This window comes from Canis lupus, chromosome 4, assembly GCF_003254725.2.
Source record: "Canis lupus dingo isolate Sandy chromosome 4, ASM325472v2, whole genome shotgun sequence".
NCBI classification, from domain to species: Eukaryota; Metazoa; Chordata; class Mammalia; order Carnivora; family Canidae; genus Canis; species Canis lupus.
Genome location: NC_064246.1, coordinates 40,447,959 through 40,475,542, shown reverse-complemented (window position 1 = coordinate 40,475,542; position 27,584 = coordinate 40,447,959). Strand labels below are relative to the sequence as shown.

Genomic DNA, 27,584 nt, shown 5'->3' with positions numbered 1-27,584 from the left:
ACCCGTCTCACTTCTGAGAGTTTTCTCTGTATCCCGATTTAATAAACTTCTATTGCTTTGCTCATGCTCTGTTGTCCACGAGATTCATTCTTCTACTCCATGAGACAAGAACCAAGCTCTCCCATGTCAGTATAAGTGGTGGAGAGAAAAGCAACTAAAGTTTTGGCCGAGTGTTATTTTTTTCCGCCCCCCTTGGCCAAGTGTTAAAGGCAAAATGTGGGCTACCGTGGAATAGCCGGGGTTCCAGTCACGTGCACTCAGAAGCTCCTCCCCACAGGTCTCCAGTGGGTGCTTGTGAGAAAAGTTGGGGGCAGGGCTGCAGACTTAAGAGTGCTACTTCTGGTGATGCAGGGGTCAAGGAGGTGGTTGATGGCCTCCAAGAGATGAGCCTAAGGCCTCAACTACTTCCCTAGAAATAGCAAAAGCAACTGCCTTCAAAACAAAAGCTTTGTGCTGTTGGGAAAGGGGAGCAGAACCCCTCCCTCCCAGGGCCCAGAGAGTAGAGATCTCTGGCTCTTATCCCAGGATGACGGGAAAGACCCTTATCTTCTTGTGTAGTCACAGGGGGACTTAGGCTGACAGAGCACATCATCTTGAGTGTTACCAATTGCCACGGCATTGGAGTGTCATTGGAGTGTCAGAGTTCTGACATGCCAGGAGTTGTACAGTAGCTCGCAGTATTCCCTCTAACTGCTACGCTGGGAAGATGCAGTTAAATAAATAGGACAGGGTTTCTTCTCCCTCCCCTCAGCAGCAGTGGCAGCTCCTGGTAAGTTCTGAGGGCACCTGCGGGTAGATTCTTCACATGACATTATTTTTAGTGTTGTATACAGTTAATACTCATTGAGGTTTACTCACACATTTTCCATTCCTGGTGCTCTTCTTTCCTTCCTGAATTTCTTTATTTCCATATGGGATTATTTTTCTGTGCCTGAAGAATTCTCTTATGGGTGTTATTTTTCTCAGTTTTCCTGTGTATGGATTTAGTTTGCTAATGTTTTATTTAGAATTATTGCATTTATGTTCACAAGTGAGATTTGTGACTTTCCTTTCTTAAACTGATCCTGCCATGTGTTGATATCAAAATTATGTTAGACACATAAAATGAGTTGGAGAGTTTCCTCTCATTACAATTCTCTCAAAGAATAATAAAGCATGCTTTATTACACTTTTTAAAAAAAATAAACTATATCCAACACAGGACTGGAACTCACAACCTCAAAATCAGGAATCATACATTTTGCCAACTGACCCAGCCAGCTGCATGTTGTACATTTAAAATTTACATAATGTTGTATGTCAATTATATCTCAATAAAGCCAAAAAAAGAATTGTAAAATAGCTAATTTTAAAAGTATGTTGAAAAATAAATAAATAAATAAATAAATAAATAAATAAATAAATAAATGTATGTTGAGGGACTCCTGGGTGGCTCAGTAGTTGAGCATCTGCCTTCAGCCCAGGTCGTGATCCCGGGGTCCAGGATTGAGTCCTGCATTGGGCTCCTTGCCCTGAGCCTGCTTCTCCCTCTGCCTGTGTCTCTGCCTCTCTCTCTCTCTCCCTGTGTCTCTCACAAATAAATAAAATCTTTTTTAAAATAAAAAAAAAGTATATTGATTATAAATTGAAATGATAACATTTCAAACAGAGGGTTAAATCTTATCAAAATTAATTTCATGAAAAAAAAATTAATTTCATGTGCACCTGGGTGGTTCAGTGGTTGAGTATCCACCTTTGGCTCAGGTCGTGATCCCGGGGTCCTGGGATCGAGTTCAGCATCGGGCTTCCTGCAGGGAGCCTGCTTCTCCCTCTGCCTATTCTCTGCCTCTCTCTCTGTGTCTATCATGAGTAAATAAATAAAACCTTTAAAATAAAAATTAATTTCACTTCCAGGCACCTGGGTGGCTCAGTCCGTTAAGCATCCATTCTTGATTTTAGCTGGGGTCATGATCTTGGGGTCATGAGATTTTGAGATCAAGCCACTTGATGGGTCCTGTGCTGGGCACGGAGTCTGTTTGGGACTCTCTGCCTCTCCTGCCCTTCTTCTTGTGTATGCTCTCTAAACAAACAAATAAAATCCTAAAAAATAAGAATTTCACTTTTTTTTTTTGTAGACCCCATGCTGTGGAGCCCCCTTTTTTATTGTGGCTACTAGAATATTTCAAATTACATATGTGATTTATATCTGTGGCTCACAGTACATTTATTGGACAGCTAATTTAGCCTTTTATTAAGATTTTATATTTTATTTTTATTTTTAATATTTTATGTATTTATCCATGAGAAACACAGAGAGAGAGAGGCAGAGACACAGGCAGAGAGAGAAGCAGGCTCCATGCAGGGGGCCTGATGTGGGACTCAATCCAGGGACTCCAGGATCACACCCTGAGCCAAAGGCAGGCACTCAACCACTGAGCCACCCAGGCGTCCCAAGATTTTTTAAAGTAGTATCTACCCCCAACATGGGACCAAACCCACAACCCCGAGATCAAGAGTCTTGTGCTCTGCTGGCTGAGCCAGCCAGCCAGCCCAAGAGTTGTGTATAGTACTCTTATATGTATTTTAATTTCTTCCATATCAATAAATGTTTCCTTCCTCATTTTTAATTTTAAAAATTCTTTCTCCTCTTGGGCAGCCTGGGTAGCTCAGCGGTTTAGCGCCGCTTTCAGCCCAGGGCCTGATCCTGGGGTCGCCGGATTGGGTCCCGGGATCAAGTTCCGAGTTGGGCTCCCTGTGTAGAGCCTGCTTCTCCCTCTGCCTGTGTCTCTGCCGCTCTCTCTCTCTCTCATTAATAAATATATTTTTTAAATCTTTTTTTTTTTTTTTTTTATTTATTTATGACAGTCACACACAGAGAGAGAGAGAGAGGCAGAGACACAGGCAGAGGGAGAAGCAGGCTCCATGCACCGGGAGCCCGACGTGGGATTCGATCCCGGGTCTCCAGGATCGCGCCCTGGGCCAAAGGCAGGCGCCAAACCGCTGCGCCACCCAGGGATCCCCATTTCTTAAATCTTTTAAAAAAATCTTTCTCCTTATCACACTTGCCAAAAGTTTATCTGTTTTTTTTTTTATTGGTCTTTTCCTAAAACCAGCTTTCATGCTAGATCTAACTATGAATTTATAGAAAATACAGGAGACAGAGGGACATGTTAACACATTGGAGATAAAATCTGCAAAAACCAGAATGTTTTCCTCTACATAACAACTTGGATTATTCAACAAATAAATTGCAAGAAAAATAAAGATAGAAAGGAGGAAACTGAAGATATTAAGAAACAGTCTAAATGTAACAGTTAGATCTATTTGGTTTTCTGACTTAAATAATCTATTAAAAATTTAAGGAAACAAGCGTACCTGGGTGGTTCAGTGGTTGAGCTGTCTGCCTTCAGCTCAGGTCATGATCCCAGGGTTCTGGGATGGAGTCCCACATTGGGCTTCCTGCATGGAGCCTGGTTCTCCCTCTGCCTGTGTCTTTGCCTCTCTCTCTCTGTGTGTCTCTCATGAATAAATAAATAAAATATTTAAAAAATTTTTTAAAAATCTTTATTATTTTTTAAAGATTTTATTTATTTATTTATTTATGAGAGACACAGAGAGAGGGAGAGAGGCAGAGACACAGGCAGAGGGAGAAGCAGGCTCCATGCAGGGAGCCCAATGTGGGACTTGATCCTGGATCTCCAGGATCAGGCCCTGGGCCGAAGGTGGTGCTAAACCACTGAGCCACCCAGGTTGCCCCCCCAAAAAAATTTTTTTAAAGAAACAATTAGGGATCCCTGGGTGGCGCAGTGGTTTGGCGCCTGCCTTTGGCCCAGGGCGCGATCCTGGAGACCCGGGATCGAATCCCACATCGGGCTCCCAGTGCATGGAGCCTGCTTCTCCCTCTGCCTGTGTCTCTGCCGCTCTCTCTCTCTCTCTGTGACTATCATAAATAAATAAAGAAAAAAAATATTAAAAAAAAAATAAAGAAACAATTAGGGAAATTTGAATGCTGAATGAATATTTGATGAAATTAAGGCATGATGTTTAGTTCTAGGTATAGTAGTGGTAGGTGGTTATGTTAAGAAAAGAGTCATTCTCTTTTTGAAATACATATTCACATATTTACAGATGAGAAGTTCTGTCTGGGATTTGCTTGGTGGTGGTGGTGGTGGGTGAGAGAATATAGATGAAATAAGATTGGCCCTGAGTTGATCATTGTTGAGGCTGGATGATGATTATATGCAGGTTTATTATACTAATCTCTTTACTTTGGGATATGTTTGAATTTTTTCCATTATAAATCACATAAAGAAAAAACAGGACCAGGGGCACCTGGCTGGTTCAGTCAGTAGAGCAGGTGACTCTTGATCTCAAGGTTGTGAGTTCAAGCCCCACTTTGGGTGTGGAGATTACTTAAAAATAAAATCTTAGGGGCTCAATTTGTTAAGTGCCCTTGGTTTGGGTCATGTTCCCAGGGTCCTGGGATAGAGCCCGATGTTGGGCTCCCTGCTCAGTGAGGAGTCTGCTTCTCCCTCTCTATCTGCCTCTCTCCCTACTCATGCCCTCTCTCTCTCTGCCAAATAAATATATAAAATATTTTTGAAATAAATAAATAATAAAGTCTTAAAATGAAAAGTAAAAGAAGGAAAAAACAGGTCCTAATTATAATAATCAAGTTTATTGCTTTGTTTTCTAGTTCACTGATTTGAGCTTTGGTCTTTAAAACAATTCCTTCTCTTTTTGGTTTTGTTTTACTGTATTTATCCTAGGCTAGTTTATTACTTTTTCATATATTTTCCAATTTTTCTCCTTTCCTAATAAGTGGATTTAGGCTATAAATACTCCTCTGAGAAGCACTTTGGCAGAGCACAGGTTTCCATGTCTAAGGAGAGAGTGTTCTCATTCATTTCAAAACAGTGTGATTTCAGTTTAGAGCTGGTTATATTTTAGTGGCAGGAGAATAATCGAGTGAACAGAGATTGAAGACAATAAATACTGATGGTGCACCTGGATGGCATAGTCAGTGCAGCTCAGCGGGGTATCTGCTTGAGATTCTCTCTCTCCCTCTTCCTCTGCCCCCCACCTGCATGTGTGTGCTCTCTTTCAATAAATTTTTTTAAAGATTTTATTTATTTATTCATGATAGACACACAGAGAGAGGCAGAGACACAGGCAGAGGGAGAATGCAGGCTCCTCACAGGAAGCCTGATGTGGGACTTGATCCTGGGACCCCAGGATCACACCCTGAGCCGAAGGCAGACGCTCAACCACTGAGCCACCCAGGCATCCCAATAGATTAAAAAAAAAAAAAAAAAAAGATAATACTGACAGCAAGGCCAGAGGACTGAGAGGGAACCATTTCAGTTTCTTACCATAGGCCACTTCCTTTTTTTTTTTTTAAGATTTTATTTATTTATTTATTTATTTATTTATTCATTTATTTATTTATTTATGAGAGACAAGAGAGAGGCAGAGACACAGGCAGAGGGAAAAGCAGGTTCCCTGCAGGGAGCCCAAGGTGGGACTCAAACTCAGAACTCCGGATCACACCCTGGGCTGAAGGTAGACTAAACCACTGTGCCACCCGGGTGTCCCCGTAGGCCACTTCCTATGATGTTACTGCCGAGGGAGGGCTCCCTTTGTCCAACATTCTGGTTCCAAGGCAGAATTCTGTTCTGTTCTGGGTGGCTAGAGCCTTCAGCCCAGCAAGCGCCACGATGAAACTGAAGCAAGGATCGTTTCTGTGGTACCTCTATCTAGATAAGCTGTACTGCCTGCTGTCTGTGAGGAATGTGAAGGCCTTGCTGGAGTATTTTCACCTTCTCGATGTGCACCACAACAACACCTTGAATGGTCGGTGCTTTCAGCAGGGCTTCCTCTGAGTGGTCACCTGGCTTTTCACTAACTCGCAGGAAAACTCGCAGAACCAGAAACTCCCTTGGTGACAAATATGTATTTTATCTTCTAAATGAGGTGTGGGTTGGGGAGAATGGCCAACAGAGACCTGAGACCAGGAGCAGTTGAGGGAGGAGGGGAAGGTTGCAGGCTCTGGCACGAAGCCTTGGCTCTTAGTGATTTGGAGAACGTGTCATCATCCTCTTTAGATGTCATTGTCCTCAGCCACAAATGAGGCTTCTAAGCATAAAGCCCAAGTCCTGGTTGGGAAAAAATAGATAATGAAATAAAATAATGTGTGGAAAATGGTTAGCACAGTGCCTGGCACACGGTAAGAACTTAGTGTTTGTTGTTAGTATAGTTATTCCTGGGGGCTGAGCCCCATTCGCACATTAACCCTTAAGACCCCCTTAACAAGATTTCTAGTCTGTCAAGCGGGAGTTTTGAATCAATCAGGATCCCTTCTAATTTGTGGTACTTGAGAGTGACCAGAAAGTGTAGATGATCTCCACTCTGTCTTCGAATGCAAAAACTAACAGAAGACTGATTAAAATACTTTAGGCTTGTTTGTTTTGTTTTGAAGGACTGGATAATATCCTTACGGATACAGGATAGTATCCTACCCATTCATTGTGATCTGAAGAAAATAAATGCCATTTGTGAATAAAGTATTTCTTCCATAAAGATTTTTTTTTTTAAAGATTTATTTGAGGGAGAGAGAATGAGTGAGGGAGAGACAGAGGGAGAGGGAGAGAGAATCTAGACTCCCTGCTGAGCTCCACTGACTGTACCATCCAAGTACCCTCTCCATAAACATTTTTAAGAGCCTATGCAGTCTTTACAAATGATAAAAAGACACCTTCATTTTCTCATAACTTCATGACTGTTTTTCTCTTTACATATAGATTTACACACAGTAATGTCACCAAATCTTTGCAACTGCCGGGACCTAGATAAGGCAACTGTAAGGCACCTGGCTGTAAACAGAGAAGCTGGGACAGCAACCCAGGCCTTCTTGACTCCAAAGCCTACACTCATAGTCTCACCGGAACGTTTGCTGAGAAGTCTGGTCTCCTTAGTAACAAAATCACTCCCTGATGATGCAAAGCCCAAGAAGCAAAGTCATGCTCCTGTCCTCTGGTCACCAAGGGACTGGTTAGTGTGGTGAGACAGTGAAGGCACAGCCTTCTGAGAAGGCAGTTGACTTGGGCTTTAGAGGCTTGAGTGAGTCAGAGGCAGCTGCTTTAGAAACAGTATTTGCTATGTAGCTACTAAGTCCCACACTGAAACTTTTCTGAAGGAGCAACTGCACAAAGGTCATTGTGGATATATATAATGTGCTCATACCTGGTGGGCCATAGGGAAGGAACATCAGAGACCATCAGATGCCCCTCAAATCATGACATTGTGATGACCGGTTCACTATGCTCTTAGTTAGCCTCAGTCGGGGCGCCAAACTACATAGATGTTGTATATATTTTTTGGAGCTGTATTTTACATAGGCGATAGTTTCTGTAATCAATGGGCAAAGGGATATCACATGTACACAAAGTTACATTTCAATATCCCTCAAGTTACCATGGGTGATTTGCATATACAATCTGTAAGCCATGTACTCTTATATAAATGTGTCACCGTATTGGTTTCTTCCATCTTGTCCTCCTCGAAACAGATGATCAGTGAGTGGAATTTCTGGCAAAAACCCTCCCTGGTTTTTAAATTATGTATTTTTTTCTCTGTATATGATTGAACATATATGTATTAACCTGCAAACGACACAGCTTCACTGTGGAAAGAGCAAGGTTGTAGAATCAGACGGACATTTGTTTGTTTGTTTTTTTAATTGTATTTATTTTTTCATGAGAGACACAGAGAGAGGCAGAGACAGAGGCAGAGGGAGAAGCAGGCTCCATGCAAGGAGCCTGATGCGGGACTTGATCCCAGAACCCCAGGAATCACAGCCTGAACCAAAGGCAGGCACCCAACCGCTGAGCCATGCAGGTGTCCCTCAGACGGACATTTGAATCCCAGCTCTGCCACTCCAAGTGCGGTCCACCGGCCATCGGCAGTGATGTCACCGAGGGCTTGTTGGAAATAGAGACTCTGTCCAATACCAGATTTCATAAATCAGAATCTGTATTTTTATAAGATTCTCAAGTGAATGGTAGGCCCATTACAATTAGAGAAGCACTGAAATAGACCAGTTACTATCTAGGCTTATTATAAAAGGGTGTGATACCACTTCCCCTGTAGGGGTGTCAGGGTTCAATGAAACATGACATTTAAAGTACCTGGCACCTAAGGTGTTCCCAGATTCTCATTTGCCCCATAACCAAATGCATTTGCTTTACATAAGCATTAGGAATACCAATACTTCTATAGAAATTATTTTTAAATTTCTCGTTTTCATGATTTCAAGTGAAAGACCCAGGTGAAATTCAGCTTCTCCAAGAAAAGTGTCCTAGGTCCCCAGTGAGAACGAAGGTCTCTCATGTATAAGGAGTACTCCAGACCTTGTTTGGTTACAGACACATATCTGTTGGCTCAGTCAAGCACATGAGTTAGGATGAAGATCTGAGCCCAATCCACTGTCTCATTCTCCATGGATCTGGGCACAGGGCATGTCACACAGCCCAGGGCGATTAAGGTCCAAGGAATGGTGGAAGGTGTAGTGACAAAGCAAGAGACCGTGTGATCATTACTATTCCCGGGTCAGCAAGCTTCCAGCATTGCTGCCATTTATGGGGCTCCCGCTTGTTTGGCATCTGGAATGGTCTCAAAACGATCCACTTCTTCACCTCCCTACTTTAACAGATGTGCTGTTCTATCACTTCCTTCGTCATGTGACTAGCTGGAAACGGACACAGATCATGATTGTGTTTAACATGCTGGACTGGAATGCTATGGGCGAGATTGGTTTTGACCAGTTCTACATGTTGGTCTGCATCCTGCTGGCACAACAGGTGAATAACAAGTCAGGATCTGCGGCAAAGAAGGCAGAGCTTGGCTGCCAACAGCATCTTGCTAAAGGTGGTACTGAATTAAGACTGCACCAGAGTTGTCTTCCTTTCACTCAAAACAGGAAGGAAACAGTGGAGAAGGAACTACTGTTGGTTCCTAAACGGTCCATCTCTAACCTAGAAATTTGCAGGCTACACAGCCTCACTCTCCCTGCTGCCCCTACCCATCTTCAGCCCTTCCTTGTCCTTTTTTTTTTTTTTTTTTTAAGATTTTATTTATTCATGATAGAAGCAGGCTCCCTGCAGGGAGCCCCATGCAGGACTCAGTCCCAGGACCCCGGGATCATGACCTGAGCCAAAGGCATACACTCAACCTGAGACACCCAGGCGGCCCCTTTCCTCGTCCTTCTCAAAGAGTCACCAGGAATAATCCCAAGTACCTCACTCTCTCAAGGATTGCTTTTCTCAGAGAATTTTCTGAAGGGGATGGATGATGGAAATGAAAAATGTTTGTCTTTGGGTTCCTACATAACCTTATACACACTTGCAGTGTGTATGTATTCATCTCCTTACCACTTGGAAAGGAAAATTGTCTTCATTATCTTATCACCTTGCCATGATGTCTCACAAGTATATTTTTTAAAAAAGATTTTATTAATTTGAGAGAGAGGGAGAGAGAGAGAGAGAAAAGAGAAATGGTGGGGGAGGGTCAGAGATTAGAGGGAGAAGCAGGTTCCCCATGGAACAGGGAGCCTGACATCGGGGCTCATTCCTAGGATCCCCGGATCATGACCTGAGCCGAAGGCAGATGTTTAACTGATGAGCCACCCAGGCGCCCCTAGGAGTAGATTTTTTTTTAAGATTTTATTTATTTAAGGCAGGGGCAGGGGGAGAGAGAATCACACTGCCTGCCTCAGCAGGGAGCTTGACCTGGGCTTGATTCCAGGACCCCAGGATTATCACCGGAGTTGAAGGCAGACACTTAACCAAATGAGCCACCCAGACACCCCTCACAAGTACATTTTCACTGAGTATAAGGAAATGCATTTTAGTGACAAGGGTTCTGTCTAGCAGATGGCAACAGGTGGCCTAAGTTCCCCTTGAATGCAGGTGCTTAAGCAGGACATGATACATTGACCATAGAAAGCTTTCAACCCTGTGCTTCTAGGATTCTGCCTTTTGCTTTTAGCTCTCTAGGAAATGGATAAGTGATGATATAGTCTTGATGCAGCCCAAGTTTAGAAAGCAGCACCAACAACACTGTTCCTTGTATTATGTATTTCTCTCAATAGAACCACTTGGAAGAGCAATTTATCTTCCGTCATTCCCGGCCTGTTTTTGAGCTGCTTGACCTGGATGGGGAGCTGAGAATTGGTGCAGACCACTTCCACATGTACAACTTTCTCTTCAATATTAAAAAACAGGAACTCAGAGAGCTCTACCATGACTTTGACATCACAGGTGATCGTGTAAGTGCAGATTCCTTAAGTGTGACCTGGCAGCCTTTCTGTCCAAAGGCAGAGATAATGTCCTACTCTCCACAATAGACCTGGGTGGGGAGAAGGGTGGATTAAAACTGGCTTGAGTGTGTCCTGGCACTGGGATCAGAAAACACTCAAAGAGATTTATAGGCCCATGAAGAGAGAGGACTAAGTGTCATATAAAATGGATGCAGAATTACAGAAGCTTAGAGAAGAAAATTTTGTTTAGAAGTTTAGAGAAGTAAATATATTAATATGGCAGGCGTTGACATTGGAGGAAGGGTTTATAGATATAAGTAAGTAGAAAGAGAGAAAGTCTATGATGGGAACACATAAGCCTAAGAGAATCCTAAGAGAAAATAACTATGGTGTAGACCCTGGATTCTGCCTATCTATGTAAAGAGGAAGTCTCTGGGGCCCTGGCTGGCTCAGTTGGTGGAGCACATGACGCTTAATCTCAGGGTTGTGAATTCAAGCCTCACATTGGGCATAGAGCCTTTACTTAAAAAAATAAAATAAAATAAAATAAAATAAAATAAAATAAAATAAAATATCTTTTAATTAAAAAAACAAAAGAAGACGTCTATGTTGGGGAAGCAAGTGGGAGCTAAGGTTGAAACAGATGGATCATACGCCGTAGAACCTCTCAGGTGCCAGCGTGAAGCATCTGGCCTGGACACAGTACAAATAAGTGACCCATGGTTTCTTTAGAATGTACAATAGACCCTCTGTTTCCAGCTCCTAGACTACCATCAGTCTATAATTATGTCCTAATTACCCAGGCTCTTCAAATTTCCAAGTTTTTCAATGAGAAATGATTACAATCCTGCTGTCATTCGAAACAAAGTATCAAATCGTTCCTGAAATAATTTTTCTTTCTTTTCCCCAACAAAAGCGTCTTAATTACAAGGAATTTAAGCTGTTTACTATCTTCACCATGGACAAATACCAGGAGAAGCAGAAAGCAGAGAAAGAGCAAGGGAAAACGGCTCCACTCAAAAAGAAAAGGCCACATCGCTTTATTTTGAGCTCAAAACTTTTTTAGGAATAAATATATCTGAAAGTAGAATATAAATAATCACAACTGTTAACATGTCTAAAAATAAATTTAGAAAATCTAAGTGGGTATTTTTACATTGGCTTTTATACACAAAAGGTTCAAATGAGTGCTCTTCCATCAGCAGGTTCTTAACTTGAATAACTTTTTTTTCTTTAGATTTTATTTATTCATGAGAGACACAGAGAGAGGCAGAGACATAGGCAGAGGGAGAAGCAGGTTTCCTGGGGGGAGCCAGATTCGGGACTCGATCCCAGGACTCTGGGATCACCACCTAAGCCAAAGGTAGACGCTCAACCACTGAACCACCAGGTGCCCCTTGAATAACTAATTGACTTCACAATAATGTAATGTGAAGAAACCACTTTCTCTGTGGACATGCCCCCCTCACCCCGGACATGTCTTAATTCTGCTGCTGGTTTTCAGATCAACACTATTCAAAAGGTATATCCAAATAATTACAAACACTGTCTGGAGCTGAACAGCTGAAAGACAGTGATGGTTTCCTACTGTTTGTCAGCAGCGGTTCAATATGCTCAGAATCCTTTCTATTCATTCTCTCAATTAAGCTAAAACCACTTGTATGCAAGGCACTGTAAATTGGTAAATAGTGATGTGCCTCTACCTGTCAGGGAAACAGATTTTAGGGATATGGAGCTATGTTCTTCCTAGGACCTAAATTACAAAGTTAGATGCTTAAGGAACTGTACAAATCTACTAGGGTAGAATAATTATTATATGCCCTTGTATAATTTTAATTTTGTATAATTAATGCCTTGAATAATTTTCAATTGTTTTTAGCATGGGACTCATGAGTCCTCCCAACCTGAATGTAGTGTGATATTAATGGTGATAACTATCATTTAGTAAATGCTTGCTATGTGTTAGGCAGGCGCTTTAGATGCATGAAGTCATTTATAATATTCATATCCCTGTGAATCAGATGTTATCTAGAATTTACAGGTGAGGAAATTAAGGCCTAGAGAAATAAAGAGCCTTTCCCCAAAATATGGCATACTAGTGGTAGGACTATGGTTCAGATTCAAAGTCAATTAGATGCCTGTGCTCAGATCAAGGGATCTGAGTAACTTACTTCAATTTTAGCAGTCTAAGTTTCAAGCCAGCAGGGCACGTGGGTGGCTGTCACTTAAGTGTCTGCCTGTGGCTCAGGTCATGATCCAGACCAGACGTCCTGAGATAGAGACCCTCATCAGGTTCCCTGCTCGTGGAGAATCTGCTTCTCTCTCTCCCTCTCCCTCCACTCATGCATGTGCTTGCTCTCTCAAATAAATACATAAAATCTTTATTCAAGAAAATATTTTGGGATGCCTGGGTGGCTCAGCGGTTTTGAGCATCTGCCTTTGGCTCAGGGTGTGATCCCACGGTTCCAGGATCAAATCCTACATCGGGCTCCATGCATGGAGCCTGCTTCTCCCTCTGCCTTTGTCGCTGCCTTTCTCTGTTTCTAATGAATAAATAAAATCTTTTAAAAAATAATAAAAATAAAAAAAGGTTTCAAGTCAGCATTTTACTGGCTCAGAAATCCTTTCTGCATAATGCTAATTACCACATTTCCTTCTACCATAAACTTCTGGGGAACAAGTTTGGCAATTAAAGAGGTACAGCTCATTTACCATAAACCGAGAATTTCTTAAGGATTGGTTATGCAATATAACTGACCATAAGGCATTCAGAGTTCCAGAGTTACCTAATGCCATCAAAAATCACTGTCAATGTGCAATAGAAAAGAATATTGCTTATCTAAAATTGTCATTGGTAAGTAAAACTTGTAAGAACAGAAATCATGTTCATCACTATGAACACTTTATATTTAAGATGCAAAGTAGCTCAGAACAGTGCTCCTCTCTTCCTCTGATTTGGAGAAAAGTTTGCAGTAGTTCTCTAAGGAGAATACCTTCTGGAAAACAAGCATGAACACTACTACACCTACAGACAGTATTGAACTGATAGACTAGTATTATTTGCCTGGAAAATGGCAGTTGGAAATCTGTCATCCTTCAAAGGGCCTTGCCATTAATCTTATCTTGGGATAGATTTCTATCTCTTTTCTGGAATCCTAGATGGTTTTTGCTGGCAGACAAGCCTAAGATCTACGCATAGTTGTAGGAGGAGAACCTATAACGAGGTCTTAAAAAGGCTTCTTTCCCATTTTTCAAGAGTAACATTCCTGAGATATATAAAAGTAACCATGGCATATATATTTTTTACAGACACCATCTCTAAAGCAATGAAGATACTATACCTTTTACTGTGTCAGAATGGAGTAAGAAGGGAGAGGGGAAAGTCGAAGATAATGTCTTTTAGGTTATAATTTTGACTAAATTTTTTAAAAAGATTTTATTTATTTATTTATTAATGAGAGACACAAGGGGGGGAGAGAGAGAGAGAGAGAGAGAGAGAGAGAGGCGCAGAGACACAGGCAGAGGGAGAAGCAGTCTCCATTCAAGGAGCCCGATGGAGGACTCAATCCCAGGACTCCAGGATCATGCCCTGGGCCGAAGGCAGGCGCCAAACCGCTGAGCCACCAGGGATCCCCTGAATACATTACTTTAAATTTTAGTTTAAAATTTAGTCAAAATTTGGCGATCCCTGGGTGGCTCGGCAGTTTGGCGCCTGCCTTTGGCCCAGGGCGCCATCCTGGAGTCCCGGGATCGGGTCCTGTGTTGGGCTCCCGGCATGGAGCCTGCTTCTCCCTCTGCCTGTGTCTCTGCGTCTCTCTCTCTCTCTCTCTGTGTCTATCATGAATAAGTAAATAAAATCTTTAAAAAAATGTATTCAATTATTTCAACTTAATTTACAATCAACAATCAAATGACTGAAGTCTCAGGAATGAGTTCCCCCTCCTCCCTGGAAATCACCAGGGTGACTATAACAGGTATCATGGGGGATACCTGGGTTCAGTCGATTAAGCGGCTGCCTTCTGCTCAGGTCATGATCCCGGGGCCCTGGGATCAAGCCCCACGTTGTGCTCTCTGCTCAGCAAGGAACCTGCTTCTCCCTCTCCCTCTGCCTCTCCAATAAATAAAATCTTTTAAAAAAACGTATCATGGGGCAGCCCGGGTGGACCAGTGGTTTAGTGCCACCTTCAGCCGGAGGTGTGATCCTGGAGACTTGGGACTGAGTCCTGCATTGGGCTCCCTGCATGGAGCCTGCTTCTCCCTCTGCCTGTGTCTCTGCCTCTCTCTCTCTCTGTGTCTGTCATGAATAAATAAATAAAATCTTAAATTTATTTTTATTTTTTTTATTTTTTAAATTTTTATTTATTTATGATAGAGAGAGAGAGAGGCAGAGACATAGGCAGAGGGAGAAGCAGGCTCCACGCACCGGGAGCCCGACGTGGGATTCAATCCCGGGTCTCCAGGATCACACCCTGGGCCAAAGGCAGGCGCCAAACCACTGCGCCACCCAGGGATCCCCTTAAAAATTTTTTTAAATGCTAAAAAAAAAAAAAAAAAAAAAAAGGTATCATATCCAATTATCAGATTCAAAAAAAAAAAAAATCCTTTGAATAGTATTTTCAGGGGCAATTGGCTTGGCTCAGTTGGTTGAGCATCTGACTGTTTGATTTTGGCAGGAATCCTGAGCTCCAGGTCCTGAGACTGAGCCCCTTGTTACATTGGGCTCTGCACTCAGTGCTGAATCATCTTGAGGATTCTTATTCCCTCCCTCCCCCTCCTGTGCTACCTTCCCTTCTCTCTAAAACAAGTGGACAGGGATCCCTGGGTGGCGCAGCGGTTTGGCGCCTGCCTTTGGCCCAGGGCGCGATCCCGGAGACCCGGGATCAAATCCCACATCGGGTTCCCGGTGCATGGAGCCTGCTTCTCCCTCTGCCTGTGTCTCTGTCTCTGTCTCTCTCTCTCTCTGTGTGACTATCATAAATAAATAAAAATAAAAAATAAAAATAAGAAAATAAAACAAGTGGACAGATTTGTTTTTTAATTTTCATCAACTGTGCAGTTCTAGAATGGAATCAGGAAACTGAGTATTTAGTTTGGATGGGTCCCAACTGACACTGTGTAAAAACTAAAATTCAATAGCATTGGTAAAGTGACTCTCTTTGGGACTAGAAGTACAACAAAGAAAACAATCTCAATATCTACACTTCTGGACTTTTTTCCTCTATTACATTAGTGACTTAAGGTTTTAAAAAATTTGTTTGTGAGGTATGCCTGCAGATGTTTCAATTAAGTTTCATTATTTCCACAGTGAGTTATTCCACTGTGTTCTTAAGGTAGAGCTCAGTTAGACCAAGTATATTTAGGTGTTTTTTTTTTAAGGTGTTTGGATGGTGTTAACATGCCATAGTATTACTATGTCACAGTTCCATTAGAATGCCTCAGCAAAGCACGCCCCTTGTTCAGGGGCCTAAGCAATGGGCAGAGGAGCAGGTGAAGAGCAGGCTGGGCTGAGGGCAGCACTACAGGACTGGTCCCTCCACAATCTATATCAACTATAAAGAGGAAAGAATTTTAGAGGAAGCTAAGCAAAGTGAAATCATTTATCTTCCACTAGTCCCTAGCTCTCCTATATTATATCATCCCTTGCCTCACACCAAAAACCAAGACCAGAAAAGGCCAAATGAATTCTGCTGACATCTGCCAAAATGGGCAGTACCCAACATGAATAGCCCTCACAGAGCCAGAGAACAGATATCACAGGAGACCAGTTACTACAAGGGAAGTTATCAGCTACACTCCTCTTTTTTCTCTTTTCTGTTAAGTCAAAATACTAAATCATAGTATTTGAGAAATTGAGGTTGAAACAGTTACATTTGCTAATTTGTTCAATAATAAGAAATTATTCTTAAAAGCTGTCATAAAATAAGAGTGATTTTTCCCACCTCAGTGGGGAAAAAGACCAATGAAAATTGATTTAGTAAATAGTATCAGGAAAAGTGGGATTAGCTAGCCACCTACAAAAACAAACGAATAAACAAACAAATCTGGGCTGCTATTCTATTCCTTGTGCCAAAATAACTCCAGATAATGAAGCCATAAAAGAAATGCTAAAAACATGAGAAAAAAAAAAGTTATAATCTGAGTGGGTAAGACCTTTTGAAGTAAAGAAGAAAACCCTACAGCCATAAAATACAAGTCTGATAGATCCAACCAAGCTAAACTTAAAATTTGCACATGGTAAATTATACAAAACCAAAAACAAATGGTAACACATGATAGAAAAGGACTTAATTTCCTTAAAAAAGAGAGTGTTCACAAATCAAGAGAATAAAGACCAAAGTGCACCAGAAATATGAGCAAACACAGACAATTCACAGGAAAAAAAAAAGGCCTAAAATATACAATAAAATGCTGTACTTCAAAGAAAATATACAAAGACCACAGGACACAGATTTTTACTTAGATTGTCAAAGATCAATATGTTGGTTAACATATGTAAGAAAATAAGAGCAATCATATTGCTATAGTATTAAATTGGTAAAATCTATTTGGAGGGCAATTGTGTATCTACGGTCTAAATGTATATTTTTTTTATCAAACAATTCTCTCTTCAGAAGTACATTCTATAGATGTACATTGACACAATGATGTAGCTGTAGAAAAGGGCATTTCATGGCAGCATGGTTTACAGTAGCAAGATTCCAAGTAGCCAAACTGACCAAAATTAAGTCTGAAATAAGGGGTACTCCAGACAATGCAAGACTGGGCAGACATAAGAGGAATGATGCCATTCCAAGAGAAATCAAGGTGAATTGTCTATGTATTTATGGAAAAAACAGGGTAGGGTAGGTGAATATACTCAATGTATACCTGAACAGTGGCTCTCGCCATGTGAATCTACAGACCGGTTGCAGCAATAACTGAGACTGCTTAGAAATTCAAATTATAAGGTCCCATCCAAACCTATTGATGTGGTACCCCTGGGAGATAAGTCTAGCAATCTTTGTTTTCAGATCCCTTCTAGGTAATTCTGATTCATGCTCAAGCTGGAGTATCCTTTTACCACCCAGAAAAGTACTAACAGTTGTTACATCTGGGGATTGGAGAGAGACTTTTCACTTTGGTATGTTTGGATTTGCTCACCATGCATATGTACCACCTATTTTATTTATTTATTTATTTATTCATTATTTTTTAAAAATTTTTATTTATTTATGATAGTCACACACAGAGAGAGAAAGAGGCAGAGGCACAGGCAGAGGGAGAAACAGGCTCCATGCACCGGGAGCCCGATGTGGGATTCGATCCCGGGTCTCCAGGATCGCGCTCTGGGCCAAAGGCAGGCGCCAAACCGCTGCGCCACCCAGGGATCCCTGTACCACCTATTTTAAATAAAAAATGATCAAACCCTGCCACTTTGATCCAAAGTGGATAAAAAATGAGCTCAGTGCTTCTAGAAAACTGAATTAGGAGTTCTGATTTATGGCATGACTCTCAAAAAACACAACAAAAACAAAAACAAAAACCAGCCTACGTTAGACCAAGATTTCAATGTGGAAGATAAAGCATACCTTTGAAAAAAAAAAAAAAAAAAAGCATACCTTTGAATAACCATGTATGGGTTTGGCACAGCAGAACCTAAGTCTGGTGATGATGAACTGGTTGTTTATTGAAGTTTTTAAAAAGAAGAAAAACCTTTTTAGAGGTTTATTAGAATGAGGCAGATTATCCTTATGTAGAGAGTAACAATTAAAAACCCAGAATAAAGGCCAAGACAAAGAGAAAAATTGAACATTTTTTTTTAAAAAGCACAAAAACCCTACATACTAAAATTGTACACATCAAGTATTGGTCCAATCTTATACCAATCTATTTACATTAAACAGCACCATGGTTTTCTCACCCAGGTTAGTTAAACATGCCCAGAAAATAGTTACGCAAAGTAATATGTACCTTTAAAACAAAATAAATTCTTAAGAGAGCTCAAATTCTACACAAACCAAAAAAACTTAGCAATCCTAGATTATTGATGATAATCACCCAATTTAACTGACGAAAAATAGGTTTGAACACTTTTCCAGTTGTCAAACTTTGAGAGCTGTTGCTATTCAATGTGGCATATAAATACTCTTTGATAACAGGGCCATTATATTCAAACACCCTCAAACTTCCACCTCCAAATATAAAAATACTCCTTTGGAATTAACATTGCTGTTGTCTCTTGAATTTAGATTCAATTATCAGCAACCCTCAATTGAATGTAGCCACAATCTTTAAAATGATTGCATAAAGAAAGGGAAGTAGTTAAAGCTCTCAGAAACAAAGTTACAATGATAGATATTATGTTTAATCAGGCTATAAGAAATGTAATACCATTTTAAACTTTACATTTAAACTAATTAGCAGTTTCATTTTGCCATTAAAATTAATAATAGTGCTTCACATCTAAACTAGTGTGGAGGTCTGATTATTTCCCAACTGAGAGCAGTGTGAGTACCTTCTTGCCTAAACTTTGCCAACTCACAGAGTCTCGGGGCCACAAGGATTATGTGACAGCCCCCCTCTCCTTTCTGGAACTAACTTTTCAAAGGCCCCAAATTAAATATAACCCTTGGCAGCTTTATTCCAGTCACAGTATGAGATAATCAGGTGCCCTCACGAGCTTTTTCAGTCCTCTCATCTATTATGCAGATGGCTCTTATTTTGACTCTTGGCTAGGAGAGACGCGAGAGGAAAACTATCATCCACCACAAGTAGAGGTAACGGTGAACTGGAAAGCACTAACGTATAAAGCAACGTTTCATCATTTGGTCTCACCGCTGATTTTTAAGTGACGTCTGTAAACATACCAGTAAATCAGGAGTTGAAATTTTCTCTACAAGACTGAAAATAGGCAGTTCTCCCAGGCACAGAGATAGTGGGTTTTCTTTACACCCTTCCTGCAAACTGGGGGAGAAGAGAGAATTCACTTTATTAATATTGTATTGGGAACACCTGCCCTTGACTCCTTGCATTCCCTGGCCCAGTGCATTTGGGGGCATGCGCTGAGAACTCCCAAGGAGGGTAGACCAATAAAGGTATTATATAGTAGTGGCCCTCTAAGCCTGGATATAACAACAACCTTGTTATAGACAGTTCAAAATAACTATGCAGCAAAAGGACGAGAGACTTTTCAACTGAGTATCAGCTGAAAATCAGAGATCTGACTGCACTGACTAAATTATTGCCTAGTGTTCCAGAAGGATACCTGCCACCAATGTGCTGGAAGGCACCAAAATTTAGTGTGAGTGTAAATAAGGAGCTGACGATATGAGGACGGGGAAAGCAATACTGAAATACAATTTGCCAGTCTCTACTCCTTTATGGCTAAATATTAATTGAGCAAAGAATTAAGACCAGAATAGAAGTGACCCTCAAATACTGCTCTTTTCAGTTTCCATTTTAAAAAACCCATTTTGTTACTGTTATTGATGATTTCTGATATATATATGTATATATATATACATATATATACATATATATGACAGAATTAAATATATATATTTAATTCTGTATTTACAAGGTGCTTGGTGCTGTTCTTCATGGACATAACATTATATTTACAGTCCAAATCATTTAAATATAGTCATTACATTGTTGCTGGGTGTTTTAAAATAAATGGTTATCTATTTTTTAACTGCCTTTCAAATTAGAAACTGTAATTACATGAGTCTCAAAGGCTGGCTCTTTGTGTTTTATTAATTATTTTTGTTGGTCTCCATCACAGATGGAATTTTTCACTGGTAATTCCTCAGAACTAAATCCATTCATACGGAATTCAGAGCAGTGAAAATAAATTTCACGCCATAGAGTAGGAAATGACAACGATAACAATAAAAAGGAGTGGGAGGGATCTTGGGACCAGCCAATAGGACCAATCAGTTCTCAACTGGTGTTGGGTTTTGCAAAGGCTGGCTCATGATAACTTGTACAACATAGTCCTTTGGGATCTTCAGCTCTTCCAACTTCATTTTGTCGGTGAGAGGTCTGCCAGAAAAGAACCATCGCTGGCTACTCGGTTCCACTCCTTCTGCTGCATGTAGCCTCCTCTTCATGTGGTATACTGTGTCTGTGCTGCGGACCACAAGTTTGAGGTCTTTGCCTGTGGAAAGGCGCAAACGGAGCTGACATTCATATCCAGAATTGGGTGGTGGCTCAGGAATATCCAGAGTCTCTATGTCGCTCTTTTCCTCTATCATGTTGATTGGTGGTGCCAAGCAGTAGACTGGAAGCTGGTATCTGTTGCCCAGTTCATCATAGCACTCTGTGAGTGCACCTTCAGAAAGAGAAGATAGGAGGAACAAGAGCTTCATCTACATGAACACAGTTTTATTCACACTTTGTAAAATGCTCAAACCTCTTGCTAGCTTGCCACTGTCGTGAAAAAAATGTAAGGCCAATCATTGCCAGCTGTTTTGCAATGATCCTCATTAAGGCCCATAACCAGTACATTGGAGTGTTTATCTAATTTTACCATAGCCAGGACCCTAGCTCCTTATCCTCACCTTTTCAAAGTCATTTCATACCTCATTCACACTTTTGTTAAATGATAAAAGAAAAGAAAGCACACAAAACTCAAAATTACTAATATTGATGCTTGGACCAAATTAAGGAGATATTCAAATTGCATTGCGATACCTTTTTAAAGAAATGGATCAGTGACTTTAACAACCACAAAAAGCAAAAAAAAAAAAAAAAAGGATCCCTAAGTTCAGTTCACCATAACATGTGTTCCCGAGCAGTTTCCTTACTGCCTTGACTTCTTAAATACTTGGTCAAAAGTCTTTTATCTTTTGTCAGAGACCACAAACTGGAGGTGACAAGCCTACTAGCTGCTCTGGCTCCTAGTATATAGATGAGTCTCATTAGCATAATTGCCACAGAAATGACTGAGGGGTTTATTTAACCCCAATCAGTCAGTCTGTTACAGAGGAGCTATGGGTTAAAAAGGAAGAATAAAAGGGGTATGAAGTTTATAATCAGATAGCTTAGGGGAGAGAAAAAAAAAGCATTTGTGGTTTAAAAGAAGGTATTAATGGCTGATTTTTTAAATAAAGCATAAACTCCATTATAATTACCAGGACTTCCCTCAGGAAGCTTGAAAGCATTCTTAATGAATGCCTTCTTACAAGGTTACTCATATGTCCTTTACTCAAAATTGAAAATTAATGTCAGCTGGTTGATAAAAAACAAAAACATCTAAACATCTAACATATTCAAAACACTCACATATAGGCTAATGAGTGTGGGCGGTAGGGACACTGAGAAACAGTTATCAATGAACAAATAAGTTAATGAACTGATGATCTCTCTGTGGTCACTATCAATAGGCTGAAAATACAATGCACCCAAAATGAGACTGTAATAGTCACTAGTACAGCATAGCTTCAATCAGTCTGTCTTCTATATTACAGAAGATGGGCTAGAGTAAGAATTCAGTCACCAAGTATAACACACATGAATCTCCCTGTTCACTAAATAATGTGAATCCTAGGACACTGCAGAAATGGATATACTTAAAGCACTGTTGTGAGCACCAGCAGTTCCCTAACAAGCAACCATCATACCTCCGTACCAGTGCTATTTATAAATACAGGTATAGTCAGTTGTCCTACCTTTACTATTTATACAGCCTAGTCCTGAGGCAAAGAAATCTACAGTGTCTTCCAGATGGGCTGGCCACCAGAAGAACTAGGAAAGAGAATGTGGAGAGTTCATGAAAGACTCATCACACCTCTATTGAGGAAACACCTCAGATACATGTCCCACAGATTCACTGATAGTATGGTCAGCCTGATAAGTATAAAAGCAATGTTCTGCTGGAAAAGCATTCTTGTAGACAATCACCATTCCAAATTACTGCCTTTGAAATTTGTAGACCAAGATGAAACTCCCAGCCTTGCTATTAACTAGCTGTGCAACTTTGAACAATATTCTTTAACCTGTAATATCCTTCTCAATTAGCAAAATGAGACAGAAGAAAACCTCTAAAGGGATTTCCAGGTGTGCATATGCTTCATCTTCAGTACCACGATAGATATAAAATAGGACTATAGACAAAAGCAATCAAACCAAAAGCAGAATGATGTCTGCACTAAAAGACAGCTTACATTGTTAGTCTCTCTAGAAAAGGACTAGAGATGTCCAAGCAGCTTTTATTCAGTGCTACATACAACATGAGTGCATGCCAATTTCAAAACAAGCGTATAACCAAATAGGCACTTTGGCTCTTCCTAGATATGAATACCCACTTCCTCATCACAACAGAAGGCAGTTCTTTTTCATAAAACTAATTTTAGGCATCATCTGCCAGTTCACTCATTCATTCCCCCTGCCCCTTTTAAAGATAATACCGTAAAGGAAGATATTTTATTTGTTTAAGTACACTCTACTACCAACGTGAGGCTCAAATTCATGATCCCAAGATCAAGAAGCTCATCCTCTACTGACTCAGCCAGCCAGGCCTCCCTGGAAAACAATCTTTTAATTCTGCCCTTCAGCCCAGCAAGCTAGGAATTCAGTTTTCAGATCTCAAATGGGTGAGAATGAAAATTCCACAGACTATGCGCCAGTAGATGGCCTATCTTCTTAGTCTAGCTCAGGCAGTGCTCATATCTATGATGCTGGAAATAAGCTACCCAGACTTCATATTGCTTAACTCCCATATTTTAATATTTTGGGAAAAGGTAACTTGCATTTTATTTAACATGAAGTTTTCTGGCTTATTTACTCTTTTCCTCACTTCTGTCAAATTATAATCTCTTATAAACATGGTCCAAATAATTAAATAGGGGAAAAGTCCAACCAGATGCAGATATGACTTAGTTACATTTTAAGGTATAGTTTTATGGGTTATTCTCTCCCCAAATTAAATATCTGGGACTATAAATTATCAGTAAAAACAATCTTTGCTTACAATACGGCCCACAGTTGAATTATTATGTTAGAATTACCTACTCAGAGCAGAGCGACTCCTCTGTAGGTCCAGACCCTTTTGAACGGTATACCCCCAATTCTCCACAAATTACTACCCCCATATCTCTTCAGTAAAGACAAAACTGCTCTGCTAATAGTGACCTCTAATACATAACCTCTTTAGACCTTCATTAAAACCACTAGAAAAGAATCTTCATATTCCATGGAATTGCTGCATGAACATTTACTAAACACCTGGAAGAGTGTAAGGTATACCACTAGCTCTGAGGAGAAAAGGTTACAAGAGAGACAACATTGTTCTTGATCCTCAGAAACTTCTAATTGAGGCAAGCGGAGATAGCATACCCACCAGATTTTAAGAATTAATACACTGGAAAAAAACAACAACTGAGACATCACACAACAGAAGAGTGACTAAAGTTGGTAGAGCAAAGGAGGAGAAATTCTATAGAAATAGTGTGTTCTGGGCAAAACACAGAATAGAAATAAAAGGCATCTCAAGAAGTAAGAATGAAAAAAAAAAGTAAGAATGATAAGGGAACAAGAATTAGTACAAGTAGGAAAACAATAGCAAGTGGTTTTGCTGAAGTGAATAGAGAATTGATTATGTGAAATTACTAGATAGTAGTAAAAACATGATAGAAGGGTTCAGGTGTTTAGATTTCATACTACAGGAAATTATTACAGGTGGCTGATATAGTACATGAGTCATTCACCGAACAAATACTGAGTGCCTGTTACATGCCAAACAATGTTTCAGGTGAACAAGACAAAGCTTAAAAGGAGAGTGACTGGAACCAAGGGGACCTGCTAAAATGATTGCCTGACTACTGTAACAGAAAGAAATGGATTTGAGAGAATCAGTGGTCACTGGCCAGACCTAATGATAGGTTATGCATAATGGAAAACAAAAAGTAAAGAAGAATCACCTAAAAAGGAAATGAGAGTGACACAGAATTTAGGGTTACAAGATTTCTTGCTTAGCTTTTAACTGCTTCAGGTTTGGTGAGATACTTCAACTGAATTACGTGCAAGTATATGAAAAAGTACATCAGGGGACACTTGGGTAGCTCTAGGTGATTCCAGAGTTTCGGGATCGAGTCCCCTCACTGGGCTCCCCAGAGGAAGCCTGCTTCTCCCTCTGCCTGTGTCTCTGCCTCTCCCTGTGTCTCTCATGAATGAATGAATCGATCTTTTTTAAAAAAAAGGCAAAAAAAGCGTATCAGGAAAAGGTTAAAAAGCAGTAGAGTAATAATCTCAAATGTACAAGTCTGAACATAAAAGCAAATATTTAAGTGTGTTTACTAGTTCTGGCTCTGAGCACTTGGCATACATTAACATTTCTCACAATGGCCCTCTATGGTCAATCTATCTCATTTTGCAAACAAGAAAACTGAAGCAGAGAGAAATAACTCGTCCAGGGTCAGACACAATAAATGAGAGAGTGAAATAATTGGATTCCTGAAGAAGTAAATGTATTGCACAGGGATAAAACCATAGGGGCTGGTTCCTGGGTTAGTGATATACTTACTCAATGGGAAGAAGGAAATGGACATGGCAGGGAGAAAGGCAGAGGACAAGTATTAGAGGGATGAAAAGCCAAACATGAATCACAAGGAACGAATCCACTAGTCTAAATGCAGTCCACCAACAACATAAGGTCAAAGAAGGAACTGGAAGATGAGACAAAAGAGAATGGCAACTAAGTTTCAGTGCTGTGAGGCTACCAAATGTACCAACAAAGTAGACATAGTACTGTTACAGTCTCATCTGCTGTTAGGGTCTCATCTGCTGTATTTGAGAAGTATGAGTGAACAGGGCACAGTTTTTAGGTGGGAGGGTTTTCCTTAAAGAAAGCCTTTGGGAGGCCTGGGTGGCTCAGCGGTTTAGCGCCTGCCTTCAGCCCAGGGCGTGATCCTGGAGCCCTGGGGATCGAGTCCCACATTGGGCAACCTGCATGGAGCCTGCTCCTCTCTCTGCCTATATCTCTGCCTTGCTTTCTGTGTCTCTCATGAATAAATTAAATCTTAAAAAAACACAAAAAAACCCGCTTGTGTGTTCAAACACAAGAGGGGAAGAACCACTTTAAAGGTTGATAATGGGGGCGCCTGGATGGCTACGTTGCTTAAGTGTGTTGCCTTCAGCTCAGGTCATGATCATGGGGTCCTGGGCTTTAGCCCCACATCTAGCTTTCTGTTCAGCGGGGGCCTGCTTCTCCCTCTCCCTCTGCCTGTCACTCACCCTTGTGCTCTGACAAATAAAATTTATTTAAAAATTTTTAGAAATAAAAGCTGATAACATAAGGGCTCTTGGGTGGCTCAGTTGGTTAAAGCCTTCGACTCTTGATCTTGGTTCAGGTCATGATCTCAGGGTCATGAGATGGAGTACCACATAGGGCTGCACTGGGCGTGGAGCCTGCTTAAGATTCTCTCTCTCCCTCTGCCCTTCCCTCCCTTTGACCCGTCTCTTATGCATCCCCTTTTCTATTAAAAAAAAAAAAAAAAAAGTTGGTAATGTAGACATTTTTCTATTTTTTTTTTTAAGATTTTATTTATTTATTCATGAGAGACACACAGAGAAAGGAAGAAACACAGGCAGAGGGAGAAGCAGACTCCTCACAGTGAACCTGATGTGGGACTAGATTCTGGTAACCCAGAATCATGCCCTGAGCTCAACCACTGAGTCAGCCAGGTGTCCCTAAAAGGAGTTTTAAAAAAAGATCTGAGAGACAGAGAGAGAGAAGGAGAGTGTGTGCACGTATGTACGCGAATGCATGTGCACAGGGAAGAGGCAGGAAAGGGAGGGAGGGAGAGAGAATCTCAAGCAGACACCATGCTCAGTGCAAAGCAGACACAGGCTCCATCTCATGACCCTGAGATCCTGACCTAAGCTGAAATCAAAGTCTGACACTTAACTGACTGTACCACCCACACACCCCTAGAAGGCTTTTACTCACTACCCCCTGGTCACTGAGAGTGTACTTCATTTAGTAATTCCTTACCAGCTCTAAAGAAGCTCCAGTCAGGCTTGCTCACACTTCTCACCAAGTGGCCTCTGTGGAAGGAATTGTCTTTTTCCCCTTCTCACAAACCCACCATAGGCTTCAAGTCCTAGCAGAAACAGATGGGCACCAAGATATACAACTGCCAGGGCATTGCCTCCCCACGTCAGGAAGCCCTGACATCTCCCCATGATAGTAAGAAGCTGCCAAGGCTCCACCTTCTGTTCTAATTTCATACATAATTTTCTGAAGTTTTTATTTACCTTCTATCTAGATGACTGGCTCAGATATTCTCTTTTCCTTGGTCAACGGTTTTCTGTGGCTATTTTTAAACTAGGTGTCAAAATATTTCACAAGAAAATTATAAAGATAAAATTAGATTATATGCCAAAAAATAAGAGTATCTTTACTAAATGCCAGGAACTCTTTCTCAAATAATCTTTCAGGTTAAAAAAAGATGTCTTTTTAAGCATTCAAAAGTCTCACTGCTTATTCCTCCATGCTCAGTCCTATAAGACGGCAGTAATTTTAATGTCTTTGCCATTTGAGACTTGCATAGCTACGTTTAATTTGTAAATTAAAATTGTAATGTAAAAATCAATTTTTACATTAGGAAACTTCTGGAGATAGGAGATGTTATCTTGTAATGATGGTTTCACGGGTGTTTACAAGTCAAAGCTGATCAAATTGTACACTTTAAATATATGCTCTTGGCACACTTCAATATACCTCAATAGAGTTGAAAAATTTAGTATTTAAAATACACTGGCAATCTGATACAGAAAATTGCCCTCCCCAAAGTGGGCCATGTCCTGGAACTTCAAGACTTTTGTCACATTGGGGGTCTTTTCCAAAACCTGTGGAAATAGTCTTTATTCCTTTTTTTTTCCTTTTTTTCAGACTTTTCTAACTGACCCAGAGGCACAAACTCTGACTTTTTCAATAAATGTGACTTTCTATGGCAAAGGAAAGCCTAAGCACATAATTGAGTTGTACAAGAGTACTGACACAACAAAAAGACTATAAAGGAACAAAACAGCAGGTTAGTCTATGATTTGGGAAGCCCACTGTTGAGCCTGATGGGGGAACAGAAGACTGGAAGAAAGGAGTGAATCTGATGCAAGGAATAGCAGCTTTGGTGTGATCACACTCATTTTAATTTAGACCCTAATTTTGGACATATTTAGTCTGTTTCTTCAGGACTATAGTATCTACCTCAGAAAGTTGTTGAAAGATTAAATAATAAAGCAAATGCCAAATTGCCTAATACATATAATATACCCATTGAAAAGAGTAATATTGGTTCCCCTCTCACAC

General features: G+C 40.6%; 2 protein-coding genes across 9 annotated transcripts in view; one reads left to right on the top strand and one right to left on the bottom strand.

Moving 5' to 3' along the window:
• Nucleotides 1–5,644: 5,644 nt before the first annotated feature.
• Nucleotides 5,645–27,312, top strand: EFCAB9 (EF-hand calcium binding domain 9). Of its 3 annotated transcripts, XM_025434559.3 has the most exons (5): nt 5,899–5,920; nt 6,780–7,029; nt 8,689–8,837; nt 10,127–10,303; nt 11,211–11,436. In XM_025434559.3, the coding sequence occupies exons 2-5, from the start codon at nt 6,972–6,974 to the stop codon at nt 11,358–11,360; spliced, it is 534 nt and encodes a 177-aa protein (XP_025290344.1). In that variant the 5' UTR covers nt 5,899–5,920; nt 6,780–6,971; the 3' UTR covers nt 11,361–11,436. The 3 variants fall into 3 exon arrangements, with proteins under 3 accessions (XP_025290343.1, XP_025290342.1, XP_025290344.1); XM_025434558.3 differs by lacking the exons at nt 5,899–5,920; nt 6,780–7,029; nt 11,211–11,436 and adding exons at nt 5,645–5,832; nt 27,168–27,312; XM_025434557.3 differs by lacking the exons at nt 5,899–5,920; nt 6,780–7,029 and adding an exon at nt 5,646–5,832.
• UBTD2 (ubiquitin domain containing 2) overlaps nt 18,075–27,584 on the bottom strand; it is a 71,758-nt gene continuing 62,248 nt past the window's right edge. For all 6 annotated transcript variants that reach the window (XM_049109136.1, XM_025434553.3, XM_049109137.1 and 3 more), the window contains one exon: nt 18,075–20,606. In XM_049109136.1, the coding sequence (XP_048965093.1) occupies nt 20,209–20,606 (398 nt within the window). In that variant the 3' untranslated portion in view covers nt 18,075–20,208. The remainder of the gene's footprint in view (nt 20,607–27,584) is intronic.

What these genes read in the sequence shown, in the direction of transcription:
- EFCAB9 (XM_025434557.3), top strand. Translation starts at nt 5,697, where the DNA reads ATGAAACTGAAGCAAGGATCGTTTCTGTGGTACCTCTATCTAGATAAG. An exon ending in GCATCCTGCTGGCACAACAG is followed by an intron (nt 8,838 to 10,126) that starts GTGAATAACAAG and finishes TTCTCTCAATAG; the next exon opens with AACCACTTGGAAGAGCAATT. An exon ending in TTGACATCACAGGTGATCGT is followed by an intron (nt 10,304 to 11,210) that starts GTAAGTGCAGAT and finishes CCCCAACAAAAG; the next exon opens with CGTCTTAATTACAAGGAATT.